This window comes from Anarrhichthys ocellatus, unplaced genomic scaffold, assembly GCF_004355925.1.
Source record: "Anarrhichthys ocellatus isolate YVR2014 unplaced genomic scaffold, GSC_Weel_1.0 scaffold85, whole genome shotgun sequence".
In the NCBI taxonomy this organism is placed as follows: Eukaryota; Metazoa; Chordata; class Actinopteri; order Perciformes; family Anarhichadidae; genus Anarrhichthys; species Anarrhichthys ocellatus.
This window is the reverse complement of record NW_022280115.1, coordinates 618,882-636,153: the sequence shown is the minus strand read 5'-3', so window position 1 is coordinate 636,153 and position 17,272 is coordinate 618,882. Positions and strand designations below refer to the sequence as shown.

The window sequence follows — 17,272 nt, the reverse complement described above, 5'->3', positions numbered from 1 at the left end:
TACCAGGTTGAAGCTGGTTCGGGAATGAAGCCTGTAAGAAGACTGTTCCGGCATGAGGACTGTACGGACTGACAACACAGGGTACATCCCAAGTCTCTTTTTTCCTCGATCCTCGCTTGAACCGGAAGTTGTTTCTGCGCCACCATTTTGACGGCCGTCCCAAAGCTCTTCTTTAGCTCTGAGGAGCGAGGAGGGAGGAGAGAGGAGGGATCTCTGAGGAGCCATGAGCGAGGACCCACGAGAACAGACTTCCAGGAAGTCTTTTAACGGCTGACACGCCCCCTCATTGTTCATCTGTCATGTGATTGGACGCTGCAGCCCATCGGATTGACTGACTGGAGTTTAACACCAGAGTGAAGACAGATCACAGAATAAACTCTAGTTTATATTTGATTAGGTTTCTGATTCAACATCTGGTTTAAATAAATGTTCATTGTAGTCTGAACAACAAAAGGACCACAAACAACTTTCTTCATTTATTAGAAAGATTTGTGTTTTCATGATCTGATGAGTATAATGTTAACATCAACACTCAATAGAAAATCATAATTAGCCACAAAACACTACACTACCTGGCTAACGTTAGCTCCAAAGGATAGAAAGTTAGCAGCTTGAAAGTGAAACATCTGGCTAAAGAGCCAGATGTTTCACTCAGGAGTTGGTGGAGACCAAACCTGAGCGGAACAAAGAGTGCAGATCGAACTTGATAATTGACAGTCGGACAGAAACACAACTTCAAATATATGCTAATGTGTCTGATAGAAGTGTAGGTAAGCTGTTGCTTGCTCACAAAAGATCTTGATAAGCTTATAGTATGTTAGCGTCTGTGCTTGTTTCTGAGTTGTTCTGCCTTCTAGTGGTCAGAAATGATGGATGCGGCTTTAAGCTAAACACTGGTAACCTTGTGATTCGCTCCTCCAAAGGTATCTGTAGTAAGAGACCAGTTAGTTTCATCGTTGTCTTTGGCGCGTTATTATGAATCCCACTGCTCTTCTTCTTGACCCGCCTTCTGCAGCATTCAAACGCTAGGATTGGCCAGGCGTCCATGCTCGCCAAGTTACTGGTGACCTGATTTGTTCTGGTCCTATGCCCTGACCAATGGGCTCTGTCCTGACCCTGTCTACTCGAGGGCAATGCCTAACCTTAACCAATTGCCTCTACCTCAACCAGCTACGCAGGGCGGGTCTTGCCAAGAAGAGCAGTGGGGCCTTCACCAAGTCGACACCCCAGATTTGCTGGATATCAGTTAGTCATAATTTAATTAAACACATATTTGTTTGAAGATATGCACAAGCAATATCAACTGAAATATTCAAGGTATTGAAAAAAACATCGAGGGAAAATGCATTACCCACCTGATGGTGATTACCATCGTTTAATTATGCATTCGTGGTGCATAATACCAAACAAAACTGTATCATCAATGAATCAAATTTCCACAAATGGATTTCCACACAAAAGACCTTTCAGGCCCCTGAGGGTCTGGGGCCCCAGGGCAGTAAGCCATCCAGCCTTGGTTTACACTAGATGTCTGACCTTAGAAATCCTCGTCTACCATGAACTACTGACTATTGAAACCATTTCATTAGTCTCACTACCGTGTGGTCCACAAGCTGTTTCAGACATGCCCCATTTCTCTAGTAGACATTAGATTTAAATGTTCATTTGTATTTATTTTTCTGTCAAAAACTATAACCTCATCCTAGTTGAATGATCCCCAGCAAGCCTGTGACAAATATGTCAATAAAGCAAGAGCAATAGAGCAAGATATACCCACAGCTGATTAGCATTCACCACAATACATCAGAGAGAGCACCAGTTCTCTTGATTTGCTTTCTGCCTGGCTTCAGTTTCTGAACATCTACTGTATACACCTAAACCAAAGAAATACTGATCAGAGTGCGGGATCATTTAAAAACCATTACAAACTGCTCACCTGTTTAACAGAACCCAAAGGTCCCCCCTGCGGGCGACATGGTATACTCCACTGCCATATTAATCCATTAGAATGATCTGAGGACCTGAGGGGAGACTTAAACTAGGAGCGCCATCATTTACCGGTTGCTACAGCGCTGTAGCAGATACTGTGTGTGTCTAGCTTAAGTTACCTGGCCCTCTCTGGAGCATGCTCAGTAGAGACCGCTGTCACCTGAGAGGCACAGATGTCATGTTTAACTCCTCTCAGATATGAGCTTTTAACTTTAGTCCTTTCTATTACTTCCTTTTACCCAAATACCAATCTTGTTTATTAGGACCACAAAATGATTCCAAAAATGTCTCTTTTTTTATACATTTATTTTATTTAAGTTCTTGACTTTTTTCCTTATTATTAACAGCCAAAACCTGTGCTATGATCACATCATCCCACGACCAGGACTGTCTTCCCAGCAGCCCCGGGACACTCAATGATATCATAGTGGGCCTGGGCGGCCTTGGTGAGCGGGTACTGGGAGCCGACGACCGGACGCAGCCAACCAGCTTCCATCCCCGCGTAGAACAGCGCCTTAGCCATAGTGTCTCAGGGGTCGATCTCTATGGAGCCTCTGCAGCCAATGATCTACAATGAAGGAGAGAGATAAGCGCGTATGAAGTAAGGCACAGGAACGAGCTACACTGGCATACAGCTTCTACTCTGGGTAATAGGGCCTAGCTACAGAGCTATAGAAGTCTAGGGGTCGTACTCACAAACCACCGTCTGGCTAAAAGTAGCTCCTAACTGGTGGAAAAATAAAGGTTGTGTCAGTTCTAACTTTTTGGTCTAAGAGTAATTCACGAGGCATTGCAGCACTAAAAGTAGCTCCTCAGCTCCCCGAGAGAAGTTGGAGGAAGTCTAGAGGACTCCAGAGTCAAAATTTGAACAAATGTAATCTAGATTGTTCCTCGCTGCCCCTGTATACTGATGAATATTTCATTTGTCATTCACTGCTACTGTGAACCAATCAGTGTAGACATAGTATTCATAAAACATGATGTAATCCGTTGCAACAGGGTCAACCCTGCCCCTTCTCTCAGCTTAAGCATTATCTCTCTGCATTTTTGTGCTACTCTTAAAGGGACAGTTCAGTCCAAAATCAAAAATACCAATTTCCCCTCTTACCTGTAGTGCTATTCATCAATCTGGATTATTTTGGTGTCTCTACGACACAGCTCACACCAAGCTATTTAGACTGATAAATAGCACTGGACTGCAGTCCTACTGACCGTAACACGTCCTCCCAAGGCCAACATGTGGAGGTCTTTACTGAGGTTGACATTTGACAGCATCTCTACTATCACATCGATGCCTCTGCCCTCTGTGGCTTCCTAGAACACACACACACACACACACACACACACACACACACACACACACACACACACACACACACACACACACAGTTCATATCCCTTTTATTGTGGAAACAATTAAAGTCGGAGAGATGTTTTTACATCATTTATCATCATTTCATTCAGTCACGTGAGGCTGATCATTCCTGAGTGTTTGGCCCTACCCCTATTTTTAGGTCTCTGCTCGAAAATTGCATACCCATACTAAAAAGAGAGTATTTCTGGAACTACAAGGTCTATTTGAATAATTTTGATGTAATAACAAAGGTAACACTTGTGAGATTTGTTCAGATGTGTAAATATCAGTGTATAATGAAGATGGCACACAGCTCAAATTTAAAGGTTTCAGGTTCGCCTGAAACAAAAGCACTTTTATTGTTATTATTTCTTTTGAATGATGCAGCTGCAGGTCTAAACATCTCCCAAATCATAGCAGAATATGTGAACAGTCTCTGCAAAGTTTGACTTTGATAAAGTGAATCAGAACAAAATTAGAGAGGTTTTAGTACAGAGAGGTCAGGCGAGGTCACCCAAAATGTTATTTTGGAACCAGCTGTTCCATTGTAATTTTAGAAACTATATAACTATATATTTCACTTGTTCTATCACTAATAGTGTTCAATCTATCCAAATACATCAGTTTGGCTTCATTTTGAGATCCAAGGAGCTGCCTCATCTGAATTCCAGTTTCCCTGTGTCTATGCAGGCCTATCTCAGCCTATCATTGGTTGATGTCAGTCAATGAACCCTCCTTCGATGTGTCAGAGTCCATAGAATTGAGCTGGGACAACGTGGGATTGATTGACAGAATCATCAGCCAGTCAGAATCAAAACCGCGCCGTCCCTCGCGCAGTGTAAAATCCGATACGCCGAAAGTCAAATCGTCCCCCCCTCGTACCCTGCCTTATAAATAACCCCTGTCATCACGGAAACTGTCACACAGACACACTGGATATACGTAGAACAGTTTTTTTAGCTCCAGAATCGGGAAATTATGGCTTTGTCTTCATGATAGAATCTAGATATATTAATTAACTACTTGACAGATAATCTGATGCTTTCGCTATGTGACTATGCCACAGTTCTCTCCAAAGTTGCGAGCAGAAACATTTTTGAGTGAAAAAACAAAATATGAAAAAGAATGTATTTTTTGGAACAGGAGCCACACAAGAAAGACCTACAATCTTGGCATTGTTATCCCTCAACTGTTTCATGTTTTCCTTTATTTGTATAAAAAATTGCCTTCATAGCATTCGGTTGAATACAGAATATCAATCACCAGATGAAGTAGATGTAGTTTTAGGCCTCTCTCGCTTGCTAATAAAGATAGCCTGAGGAAAAGCCTGATAGACATTGTTGTATTGATTTGACCGGCCCTCCCCGTTTGACTTATACTTGCCTCACCTTTTCTACATGAATAGACATCCGCTGTTATTGCTCACTATATGGATTTTATGTATCCAATTATTTCAGAGATACAAAAGTGTCTCCTCTGGCTCAAAAATGGATGGATAATTGAAGACTCAATAGAGGCTGTTGTGGGTTACTGCAATCACATGGGCCTGCTTGCATTTTATGGGAAAATCATCTTCTCTGTTCAGATCTCACTTTGATTCTGCTGATCAAACAATGATTTAAATAAAGAGGACAGGAGGTTCACCTTCAAAAAAAGCATCAACACTTTACTGTAGTGATCAATTCAGAAAAAGGACAAAATACCAAATCAGCAACATCTGCAAGTCAACTAATTCAGACAGGCAAAATGCTGCAGATTTGGTATGAAGTGGCGTCGAGGACAGAACACCTGCTTTTCCACATTTAACATTTTTTTGCATTTTTGTGGGACAGTAAAGAAAAACACTCACCAACAAATGTCCATGCTTTTCTTTCTCGGACTACAGTTCATTCTGGTTTGTGTTGATGAATCCAATGAAGCCCTGTTCTCGCAGACCACTTACACCCTGACAGCGCGCAACTGTAACCGATCTAAGTACTGAGAGATGAAGCCAACGCAGAGGTGCAACAAATTGGGGTTGAGATGCTGCAACCTCTCAAGACCCATAAAAAGTTCCTGTGTCCAGTTCCCAACTGCTGGGTAAAGTGAAGGGGGTTAGCCCTAACTTCTGCTCTGGAGGCAAAATAAAGTCTCCCCTGACTGCATATGCATGTACATATGTATGTATGTATGTATAATCAGATCATAATCTGAAAACCACGTTAATCATAATGCAGTTATCCGAACCACTGATTTGGAAAAGGACAATGTGGGTGAACTGGTGTATTCAGTGAAGCACAGTGTCACAGCAGAGGTAGTACTGGTAAAATGATCTATTTCTAGGTCTAGGGGATTAAATTACCAGCTACAGGCTTTACATACAGACATACTTGTTGTCAACACAATAAAAGAAGCAGGGCTTACCATCAATCCAGGTGAGCTCCATTTGTTGCCGTCAGTGTGATCCACTCGACCGCGCAGACAGGCCAGCACATTCAGGTCCACTCTGGTCCTCTTCTTGAGCTCAACATTGGCTTCCATTCATTTAGGATGACAAATGGAGGCAAACAGAAACTAATCCAAAATACTTCAGGGGTTTGGGTTATTACAGTTGGTCACAGTCTCAACTACAAGTTGCTCTGTGCATTCATGTGCAGCACGACACTCACACAAGCATCCATATGTCTCGTCTCTCTCTCTTTTCCCCTGAAGTCTGTCCTCAGGCCGATTTATATTGATTGGGTCATGCCTAGGTCACACTGCATGGCCTTAGCCCTGATTTTCCACACCCAGTTTTTTCAAGCTCTCTGACAAAATCTCCAGATCAGAGGTGACTCCGCATAGGCTCGCCGCTCGCACACCTGCGCTTGAGCGTCATATGGGAACTGTCCAAAGATGCCAGCCGAGAGGTTCGCCGGTGCCGTGCAATCAGATTCTAGATATCTAGTATGCTAATTATTTGAACCTGTCGGGAGAGTCTGTCTGGGAGCTACAGCCAGTGAGAGCTCAAGGGTTTAGGGGAAACTATGCGTTGCATTTGCAACACAGACCAAAGGTTGCTGGTGTTGCACCTCTTGCATTTTCTGCGTGACGAAACATGGTCTGGAGACCTCATGGGGGGATTCCAGATAAAGGATCTTGTAGCGCGTGACCCTGTTGCTGGTCAGTAATAAAATCCCAACAACTTCAAGACTCCAAATTACAAGACTGCAAGTTGTGTAGTATGAACAGTGCAGAAATCTGACCACTTTGAAAGTCGTTGCGTTTTCTTGACAAAGAAAAGCAATGACTGACGGCTGGTTTCATACAAATGTTTTCCTCATGCACTAATTGTCTAATCATTCGTTAGCTCTAACATATTGAGCCCATGCAGCCTATTTTGAGAATTTTGAATTAACCCCTTAACATACAGTTGACCCCTTGGTGGCATCTAGCAGTGTGGTTGCAGATAGCAACAATCTTTCCAAGACTGCGGTAACTTGAGCTGCCGAGTGCAAAACCATGCTAACATCGTTCCCCTTGCCCAGAGGCCATGCTTACCGTAATAACTCTACTTAAGGAGCAACGGAAGTCAGACAGTTGTTACCGCAGTTTCACAAGTGTGTCCGGGGAACTGCAGAGGCCTTCAGGTGACGTAAAAACTTCAAAGGCTCTCTCTAGAGTCAGTGTTTGGTTTGTCCGTTCTGGGCCACTGTAGAAATATGGCAGTGCAACATGGCGGACTCCATGAAGAGGACCCACTCCCTATGTCGGTATGAAGGCCTCATTCTAAGCTAATGCAACTAGGTGATTATACACTAATGAAAGCACTGTTATGAATATTATATTCCATTTCTGCTCATAAGTCCTGCAAAATGCTACACACTGCTCCTTTAAGCCTGCAATAACTGATTTCTTTTGGGCAGCACAAACAACTTAACAACATGGTTGAAATTTTAATGTGGGGAACTTGTTAGATATTTACACGTCATTTGGAGTTGAGTTTATGTCCACCTGATGAATGCAAGTCCAATATTTCCTCTCTTTTAGCTCTGCTTTTGGTCTCCACCAGCTCCTGAGAGACATATCTGTCTCTTCAGCTGTTAAATGCTCTGCCATGTTCACCAGCTAGTCTCTAACTGTGTGTCTGCTGTTTGCTGCTGAGCAGGTGGTGTGCTCTGGGTTTTTAGAGCTTTTTTTTGTAAAAACATCTGCCGCTGCTGCTTAAAACAATGCCAGCAGGGAGAGTGAACCATAACAGTAAAGTTGTGGGCCAGATAGCAAAACAGCTGAAACTCACCATAAAGCTATTTAGGGATCAGGGCAGCTGTAGATTCAGGTAATAACATCACAATGAGCAACTCCTTTCCCCTTGTCAATATTGTTTTCACATTTGATACATTGTTATTATACAAATATTGATGATAGCAGCTTTAAAAAGCTTCTTTCATTAAGAATCAGGTTTAGTATCAGTTCAGGTGTCATATCCAACTAATTCTAATATGCTAACCTTCACTTTTATGCTGATGACACTGAGATATATTGCTGTGCGTCAACTCTTGTGCAGGTAATTGATCTCTTGCAAAATGCTTTTAATGTTATTCATACCCTTCTTCAACTGAAATACAGATAAGACAAAACTTATGTTTTCAAACTCTCGGAGTAGGCCACAGAATATCCCTTCAGTGGTCACTCTTGAAGGAAGTGAAATAGAGGTTGTTGACTCTTATACATATCTGGGTATTTTGATCGATGACTCCCTCACTTTTCAGCCACATGTGCAGTACCTGGTGAAGACGTTGAGGTTAAAACTGGGTTTTTATTTTTGAAATAAGCTGTGCTTTTCAACTAATGTAAAGAAGAGATTAGTTGCTGCTACTTTCTTACCTGTGTTGGACTATGGTGATCTTCTTTATATGCATGCCTCTGCTAACTGTCTTCGTATGGTGGACACAGCTTACCATGCTTCACTGCGCTTCATTACCAATTGTAAAGCTCTGACTCACCACTGTGAGTTATACTCTCGGGTAGGATGGCCTGCTTTGACCACCCGTAGGCTCTGTCATTGGTACACCTTCATTTATAAGGCAATCCTTGGTCTGCTCCCAAGCTATCTGTGTCTTCATCATGCAGAAAAGTGTCGGACAATACTCCTTGCCTTCTCAGGACTTCTTTATGCTCACTGTCCCAAATGCCAGAACGGAAATGGGAAAAAGGGCTTTTGTGTACTCTGCACCCTCATCATGGAATATGTTTCAGAATGACTTAAAACTAAAAGAACTGATACCACTTACTGCTTTTAAATCTAAAATGAAAGAAATAGAGGCAGGTTCCCAAAAATGTCAATGTTTTTTAAATTAACCTGGTTACGTCACTGTCTCTTAACTTTCAGTTTCTTTTAACTTGTCTTGTTTTGTGTTTTCTGTCTGTAACTATGTGTTTCTTGTGTTGCTGCGTGTCTTGGCCAGATCTCCCTTGAAAAAGAGATTTTTAATCTCAATGGGACTCACCTGGTTAAATAAAGGTTTAAATTAAAAATTAAAAAAATAGCGTTGTGAAAATAATACAGGACTCTCTATATTCTTTATCTCTATTGCTTTTAAAAAAGCGACAGTTTTACGGAAAGCATGAAAGCGACCCCAATTTCATAAAATGTTATTATGCTGTGTTGATATACTTAAATATTTCGATAAGAGCCCTTTATTGAGACTTGAGTGTGTCCCTGCTTTTGAAATATAGACCCTTGCATACATGTTAAGTTATTTTAAATCATACACTCGACCATCAAACTTTGATCAACAAATTCTTTTAATTAATAATATCGTCAGGAAAACCAAAAAACAGACCAAAAAATGATTTGTGCACATCAGAACAACATATGTTTATCGTTTTTTATCATTACAGGAGCAATTGAATCAATGAAGTAGGCAGCGGCACGTTATACAAAGCAGAGGGGTGGGCAGTTGATTCAAACACCAACAAATCCAGATTACAAGGTGACTGGTTGAAGAGGGTGGATTGGAGGGATGTGGGGGGGGGATGAAGGGTCATAACTGTCGCGTCCTAGTCCATGAACCCCCCGTACCTCTTTTGTAGCTCGCTGCCATTCTCCCAGGCCCTTTTCAACATCCCCCCGCTCTTGCTGTCCACCAGCCACTCAGGCCGGCCCACACGCCTCATGAAGCCTCCGTAGCGCTTCTTGAGCCCGCGGCCCAACACTGCCTCCAGCAGGTCGCCCTGCGCCATTCCTCCTCCGGCCCGACGCATGAAGCCTCCGTACCTCTTCACCGCCTCCCCTCCCTGACCGTCGCCCTCACCACCGTGCTCAGCCGGTGCATTGAGAATCTTTAGGATCTCCAGGCGAGCGTTCTCTTCTTCGTCCTCCAGTACCCCCTCTTGAGAGGGGGAGCGGCGAGACAGGAAGCCTCCGTAGCGCTTCATGAAGCCACCATACTTCTTTGCCAGCAGGTGCTCCGGTGATGGGGCGTCCTCATCGTCTGCTGTCACGGCATCCGCTGCTTCCTGTTCCTGCGGTTGACGGGGGTCGGCATTCAGAGGAATGTGGTTTTCCTCCTCCAAGAGATAGCCCCGGCACAGGCGGAGCTTCAAGGTGTCCAACCCACCCTCGCACTCGAGTGAGCAGGTCTGGAAAAATCAAAATGATCTTTATGACTTTTCACAATCTTTTCAATACAATGTTTGCCAGTTATTTGTTTTCATAAATACACTACATGTATTATAATTATTTTGCCCATTATCTTATGTTCTCATTGCACAGCTACTGTGTTCCTCTGTTGCTCTGCTTCCAGTGCAGCTTGTTTTAAGGAGAGCTTTTATCCAATCAGATTCAGCCCCTATGTAAAGCCCGAGGTCCTCTGGGTAGACTTTGCAGTTGAAGTAAATGGGGACGATATTGTTGATTGTCATAGTTTTCAACCAATCAGATCTTTAGTTTGACATGTGTATTCTTTGACGTGCCAGAGCTACCCAGGTAGCCTACAATACATCAGCATTAACGTGCAGCTCAGCAATAACGTGTTGGTCAGTGGGCTAGCGTCACTGAAGCAGCTAGCAGAAGTTAGTATTAGTAGTAACAGTTCAAGTTGAAAGATATGTAAGAAGTTATGACATTTTTAACGTTTTGCTTGATGTAGATTCTTTTTTTTTCCGAGCTGTGTTTTTTTAACACTCAATGGCTGAAGGAGGAGAAACGGATTTCTCAAGAAGGACATTTCCAGAAAAGCTGGACATCATAAGAAAGGGTTGTCCAACCCCATTTTCTCATTCTGTTTGTCTGAATATACGTGTATCCACTCTCTGTCTGAAACGCTCTGTTTCAGCGCTTGTCTCTTTAAGACCCCCTCCCGAAAAAGCCCAGTCTGAAAAACTGACTGAGTTGTCTGATTTCACAGTTTGTGGGTTGTTCGGCACTCCAGATATCCAAATGTATGTGCACACATGTACTGAAGTTTTTCATGACATGTCCCCTTTAAGTCTTGTTGTAAACAAAAATTTTAAATAAATGTAGGTTCGAGCTTTAGGTTTTGGACTGCTGGTTAGAAAAAAAAGAGCTATTTGAAGATGTTCCATTGTGCTTTCGGAAATTGTGGTGAGCAAATTGGATTATTATTATTATTTCTGTTACTTCCATGATTAGTTCACTCTGAACTCACGCCTGATATCAGACAGACTGGTCAACTCTGCCACTGCCACCACAAACTTCTGACCATAGACCAAAGTATTGTCCTGAAAGAAATGTAATTTCTGCCCCCCCCCGATGCGTAGCTACAACGCTTTACAAAAGCTTGACAACAGCATTAGTCCTGTCCGTGGCTCCGAAAAAAATGTACTATGAAATGCCATTTTACAAATGTATTATCTGAGATATTATCTGAGAACATGAGAACAGCAATTTAGGCTTTACTAAATCAGTTCATATTTATGTCTTAATGTTCCAATGTATCGAGGTAGGAGAGTCATTACCATTCAAATCAAGAGGAAATTAAAATCCCATTTTGGGGACGATCATGTATTCTACGTGGCTTATTCTGTCCATCGCTGATGTTTCATATTCTTACTGTGGTCATTAGTGGATTAAACCATGACAATAAAGCTTGGTGAGTTGTTACTGACATTTAAATGGAAACCAAACAGGAACAGGGAAAGCTGCGTCATCTTGTGTGCATCGCACTCCAAGATTGTGTTCGGAAAGAGAGCAGAAAAAAGACTGCACAGAAGAGAGCAAGAGTCAATGAGGAGGAGAGAGAACAGTCAGCAGATGCTTCGGGAGCACACGACAGCTTCTTTTATCCCTGATATCCCTCACTTACTCCCTCAACAACTTAGAAAAACACAATTTCTCTCTACGAACCATCTGCAGCAGTCTGTTCCTCACCCATTGACACAGTATCCTATTCATTTAATGCAAGCCTCCCCCGCTATTAAAGCTGTATGTCCCCCCACTTATCCCAGTCACCCTTTAACTGTGTAACCCCGGTGGCAGGAGTACAATCAGACTGAAGGCGTCTGCAGGGCCCTTGGGGGCTGCATACTGCCGGGATAACCTGGTCCTAACCTCATATGCGTCATTGGATTTCACTTAATTGATGGCGCGGAGGAGGGATTCTCGCTGAGCTTTCAGCGCCGCTGGCTTATGAAGACAGAATTAATGAACGGGAAAATTGAATTGAGGACATATTGGCACCTGAGGGGCTGGGAGGCTGGTGGGCGGCAGCACCCTCTGGTGGCCACGATGGGAAGTGTAAAACAAGTAATGGTTGCGTAAATCAGAAAAAAGGGACAGCAAAGATGGTGGACAGATTCCAAATGCAAAAGATCAATTAAGATTTCTCTTAATATGTTTTTTCTTTATCTGCCCTTTCCCTCCTCACAATCACAGCTTTCTAAGTGGCGTTGAAGCATTTGTGGAAAGAATTCAGGGAACTAAATCCATGTGTCGGAGAATTTCAAGGCATTTCCAAATTCTTTAATATCTTTTGTGAGGATGGATGCACTCCCTATGGTTGAAAATGATGGGATTATAAATGTGTACAGTTTGATCCTCTGACACTTACACTGCTCTCATTTTGGAAAATTAAGTGCAGATAAAGCGCTAATGAAATCCAGTTTATTTATTACATTTCTCTTTAGAAATTTTAAGTTGTGAAGATTTTTAGTGAGTATGTTTTAATATTTCAAACAAGGAAGATTTTTTTATCCGCACAATAAATGACTTTGCATCGATTAAACAGATGTTGATAGAAGTGCAAAGGAGAGCATTAACTCAGTAACACATCATGTGCAGAATATCCACAGAATGTCACTGTTCAAGTTTCAAACTCAGCACATTTGACACGACAATGTCTGACTTATTATAAATTTGCGAGTACACTGAAATTTACTTTTAGAAATAAACCAAATAGAGGGCATGAGAGACTGAGGAGGGAAGAAGAATGGATGGAAGAAGGGGGGGGGGGGGGCTCAGATAAAAACCTACCAGTTTAGAGTATGTTTTGAAGCCTAGCCGTACTACCATGATTACATGATTGCAGCCACAGGCGGGCTGACGAAGGAGGGAGGGGTCAAATGAAAAAAGATGATAGGTGAAGAAAGGGAGAGGACAGGAAAGCAGAGAGGGAGAAGGAGAAAGGAATAGAATAGGAACAACATCCCTTAAATGAAAGGAGAGCAGTGACGTATAGAATATTTGTAGATGCTTTAATGGTTGAAGTCTACGTGACAGTATTATCATCATTAAACTCATCTAATAACTGAAGACATGAAAATGGAAATGTGAAGAGAGGTGAAGTGTGGAGATGAAAGAGGAGAGGAGAGGAGGAATGGAAGAAGAGAAAGCAAAGAATGAAAGTATTTTGCTTGATATATTATAAGGAGCTATTATTATTAGTTGTCAGCTGGATATATTATAGCTGATACATTATACTAATATGCCTTTAAGAGGAAGAGAAACCAGACTGCTGTGCCCGTCACTCACACCCCCAGTTTATTTATCTTAATTTCTATATTTATGATCAAATGCACCATAGCTGGGACACCAGACTGACCACACTCATATGATTATCATTTGTCTGTGAGTGAATTAGAAATACGAATAGATTTCATAGGAATTAAGAAAGGCAGTGACGTTACCGGGGAGGAGAAACTAGACTGCTGTCCCAGAAGACGGTACACGCACAGTGCGCACTCCTTCCCGCACTCCGTTCCAACCACCTGCGACACACACGCGCCCAGAACCAGCATCCACACGCAGCTGCTGTGTGCGGGGGCAGCCATGGACTATAGGACGGGAAATCATAAAAAAACAGAAACATTACAAAAAGGTCAAACTTTGTCAGGTTATTAACATTATTCTCAAAAAACAAGTAGCAGATATAAAGTCTTTTTTATGCAATTTCTACTACTAATACTGCTACTGTTATTATTACAACTTTTATTTTGCTTCCGCTCTTACTGCTACTGTGTCAAATCATTTTAATAAATAAATAAATATTTACGTTCAGCACGCGCTGCCTGCTGTGTTTCTATGGCAGCAGCAGTAGTAATTGTAGTAGAAAGTAGCAGAAGTTGTTAGCATCTTACCTCGTTGTTATTTTAAACGCTACTTATGCCGTTCCCTGCCTTCCTCGTCAGCGCCTGCCCTCGGGGGTAACGGCGGATTGGGGCGCTGATGAGCGGCGCGAGCCCGTGCACCCGAATATATCTGCGCGGAGAGTTCCGCGTGTCGCACGCTGCGGGGAAGAGCAGTCACGGTTCAGCCTTCTGAGGTAACGTTACCGGACCTGCGGTGTTCAGGGGGGTCGCCGGTAAGAAGGAAAAACAAACACCCCGTTAAACTCGCGTGTGGAGTCCGCTCAAAGTGCTCGGTGAAGTGCTGCGGCTGGCGGCTCCGCGGCTTGTTAAAGTAGTTTGTGCGCTTACGTCACCGGGGATAATGGGGAGGGGGTGGAGGGGTTAATAAGCGTGACGATGTGACGTGATAGCACCCCCTCTCTCTCTTTACCACACGCACAAACACACACACACACACACACACACCTATTTTCTGTCCCACATTTTATTGCTTTTCTGTGACATATAATAAATGGCAGTCTACCTTGCAGGTTCTGTGTGGGAATAATATTTCATTTTAGTATTTATGTGTCTAGGTATAAGTGTGTGTCGATCAACACACACACAAGCTTGCTGGTGTGGTGGGGCCGGTAGAAACAGGGTTTGGGCTGCTGACATGTTGCTTCATGGATTGTTCTTTTATTTAAAACCCGATATGATCTCCACAGCAAGTCATTACGTTTTGTTTAGTTTTTATTGTGATTTTCGTTTGATGTCTGATCGGAGATTGGAAAATCATTCATGTGTTACATCACCTCAGTGCGCAGTCCGTAAAGCCTGCAGTGAAACCGACCGACTGTCCTGTACTGTCTATAAATCTTGAGTGGGAGTTTTTACATGCCTGCAACATGATTGGAATGAGAGGAAATGTGCCCAAAAGGGTCAATAGATGAACATATTTTCAAACGTCATATGGTCAGTAAAGGTCTCGTTTTGTTGTTTCTCGTGTCTATTAGTATAAATAAGACACTGACATCCACATTTTGGAAAGTTGTATGTAGGTCTGTCCATTTCTTATCAGTAGAAGTCATTATATGGGGGTTCATTTTGTCCATTAATAGAAACACACAATTGTAAACCATCCAACAAAAACAGTGACCCAAAATTGTTATCATTCCAAACTAGGACAAGGAGCTACATACAATATGGCAGTGGCTGCATTGTTTTTTTAGGCGTTTCTTACTTTGGTTTGCAATCCATAGCTTTCCTCTGCACTTCTCCGTTTTTCAGAGATTGGTGTTCACGATAATCTGACAAATGTTTTAGGCGCAGAGATTCTTTTTGGTGCAGCTCTGCTTCTCCTCTATTGGTTTTGATAAACTGTCAGTCGTTTCCTACCAGGAACTGGAGGAAACCTTGCTGCTATAGCCTTTGAACAGTAGTACTCCCAAACTGCAATACTTTCCACAGTCGATTTAAATCACGTATTAATAAAACCTCGCTGGTGACGATGGATAACTCTGGCAAGTAAGTTAAGTTGTCGGCAGCACTTTAAGTTTTGCATTGAATATGACCAAATGCTAGCAAAGTTGTTTGTTTGTGATTTGTCATTTTGCACCTTTAAAACAGTCATCTGTTTGGCAATGTTATTCTCCTTAGCGCTGTATTTCTTTGTGTTCTTTTCTCCAGACAGCAGCACTCACACAGACATGCACAACACTGAATTTTAACAACACCGCCGTACACATACTGATGATGTACAGGTCTACTGTGTGGCTAAATCAACAGGATCAGCCAAAAAAAGTAATTAAATACTGTAAAAAAACATCAGCCATGAATTACACGCTGGTTAAGATAAGATAGAGCTTTATTTATCCCGAGGGAATTTGCAACACAAAGTAGGAAAAAGATGAAATATGCCTGGGTGATAAGAATATATAGAGTGCTCATAAACAAAATACAAACAAAGGTTTTCCAATAAGGTGCAAAAACCAAATGCGTACATGCTAAAAAGTAAAACTGTGAACGGTGAGGATCATAAACAAACACTAATTGAACACTGGCCTCCTCCTGATCCCACCTCCATCTAATATAACTAACTGGTTGTAGAAAGAGAGCAGACAGCACCATGGGGGCTGAGATATAGTTAAAGGTGGCGGGGGCAACATTAGTGACAGGCAAGGGGAAGTACGGCAAGAAATTGAGTATTTAATTAACACCTGAAATCATAATTTCCTGCAATATAGAACCTTCAAACATGACCAATAAAGCTGCTTTTTCACAATATAGCTCAGTTTATATTGCACTATATATATTACAGTGTTTCCCACAGGATTTTATGAGACTGTGGTGGGTGGATCCCCCTAGAGCAGGGGTGTCAAACTCATCTTCACTCTGGGCCACATCAGCATCACGCCCTCAAAGGGCCGGTTGTAAATGTAAGACTGTGTAAATGTAACTACTCCTAACATATTGGTAAATAACTGTCTCTGCATTTGATTATTGTTTATTCAAGAGTAAAAATATTGTACATGCAGTTATATAAATGTAAAAATATATTTAAGCACATTTCTGTTATTATAACTTAAATCCTTTTAATTTAGAGTTAATAAACCCACATTACTCTATCAAAGATCAAACTATCAAAGAAAATAGCAAAGACAAATATCAAACAAGTTATTACAATAACTTTGTTCAATACTTAAAATCCTTTCAAGGGTGCGTTTGCACAATCCCACGTGAAGTATTTCATGTGTTTTAAAGACACGTTTAAAGTAGTCTTCAATGTACTCACAATACATTTCATGTCACATGTACAGTAACCAGCCAAAGAGCTGCTTCGATGACTTTGTTAAAGTGTCTCATAGTTATGACTTTCTATCTCATAACTTCGACTTTCTATCTCATAATTTCGACTATGGGGATATTTTTATTATCAAATCTAACTTTTTTTTTTTTTTTCCTTTTTTTTTTTTTCATCTGGCGGATTTGCGGGCCACATAAAATGATGTGGCGGGCCGGATCCGGCCCGCGGGCCGTATGTTTGACACCCCTGCCCTAGAGGGTCCGAGGGCATGCTCCCCTGGAAGAAAATGTTGTACATTTAACTGCATCAATGTGGTGCACTTTGAGAGCAAAAAAAAGAGGCTAGATCTACGAAGAACTTTGTGCTCTTGTAAACTATTTATCATAAACACATTGGTTGTGAAGAAAAAAGTCACACCCACAAAGCATGGTTAATGAGACAGGGTCCGTGTTTCAGGACAGGTTGGATGGGTTGCTTATATCGCTGCAGACCACCAACGAGGACAGTGGTGCCGGGGGCAGGGGTCCCCGTCCCTCCACGAAGGGAGAGAGGGCGCAGTGACTACTAAGTCCATGGCCCTGGGAAAGGGGAAAAGG

At 42.2% G+C, this 17,272-nt stretch overlaps 1 protein-coding gene across 1 annotated transcript; it reads right to left on the bottom strand.

Annotated features, from left to right (window-relative positions):
- Positions 1 to 9,157: 9,157 nt before the first annotated feature.
- On the bottom strand, positions 9,158 to 14,242 carry LOC116398532 (proenkephalin-A). The gene is made up of 3 exons (XM_031874896.1): positions 13,901 to 14,242; positions 13,451 to 13,597; positions 9,158 to 9,946 (listed from the first exon to the last, which is right to left on the bottom strand). The coding sequence occupies exons 2-3, from the start codon at positions 13,592 to 13,594 to the stop codon at positions 9,365 to 9,367; spliced, it is 726 nt and encodes a 241-aa protein (XP_031730756.1). The 5' UTR covers positions 13,595 to 13,597; positions 13,901 to 14,242; the 3' UTR covers positions 9,158 to 9,364.
- Between the last annotated feature and the right edge of the window lie 3,030 nt (positions 14,243 to 17,272).

Excerpts from the sequence above, each read along its gene's own strand:
- LOC116398532 (XM_031874896.1), bottom strand. The coding sequence starts at position 13,594 with ATGGCTGCCCCCGCACACAGCAGCTGCGTGTGGATGCTGGTTCTGGGC. Across the intron at positions 9,947-13,450 it reads AGTCTAGTTTCTCCTCCCCG|ACCTGCTCACTCGAGTGCGA; the intron begins GTAACGTCACTG and ends TGATTTTTCCAG.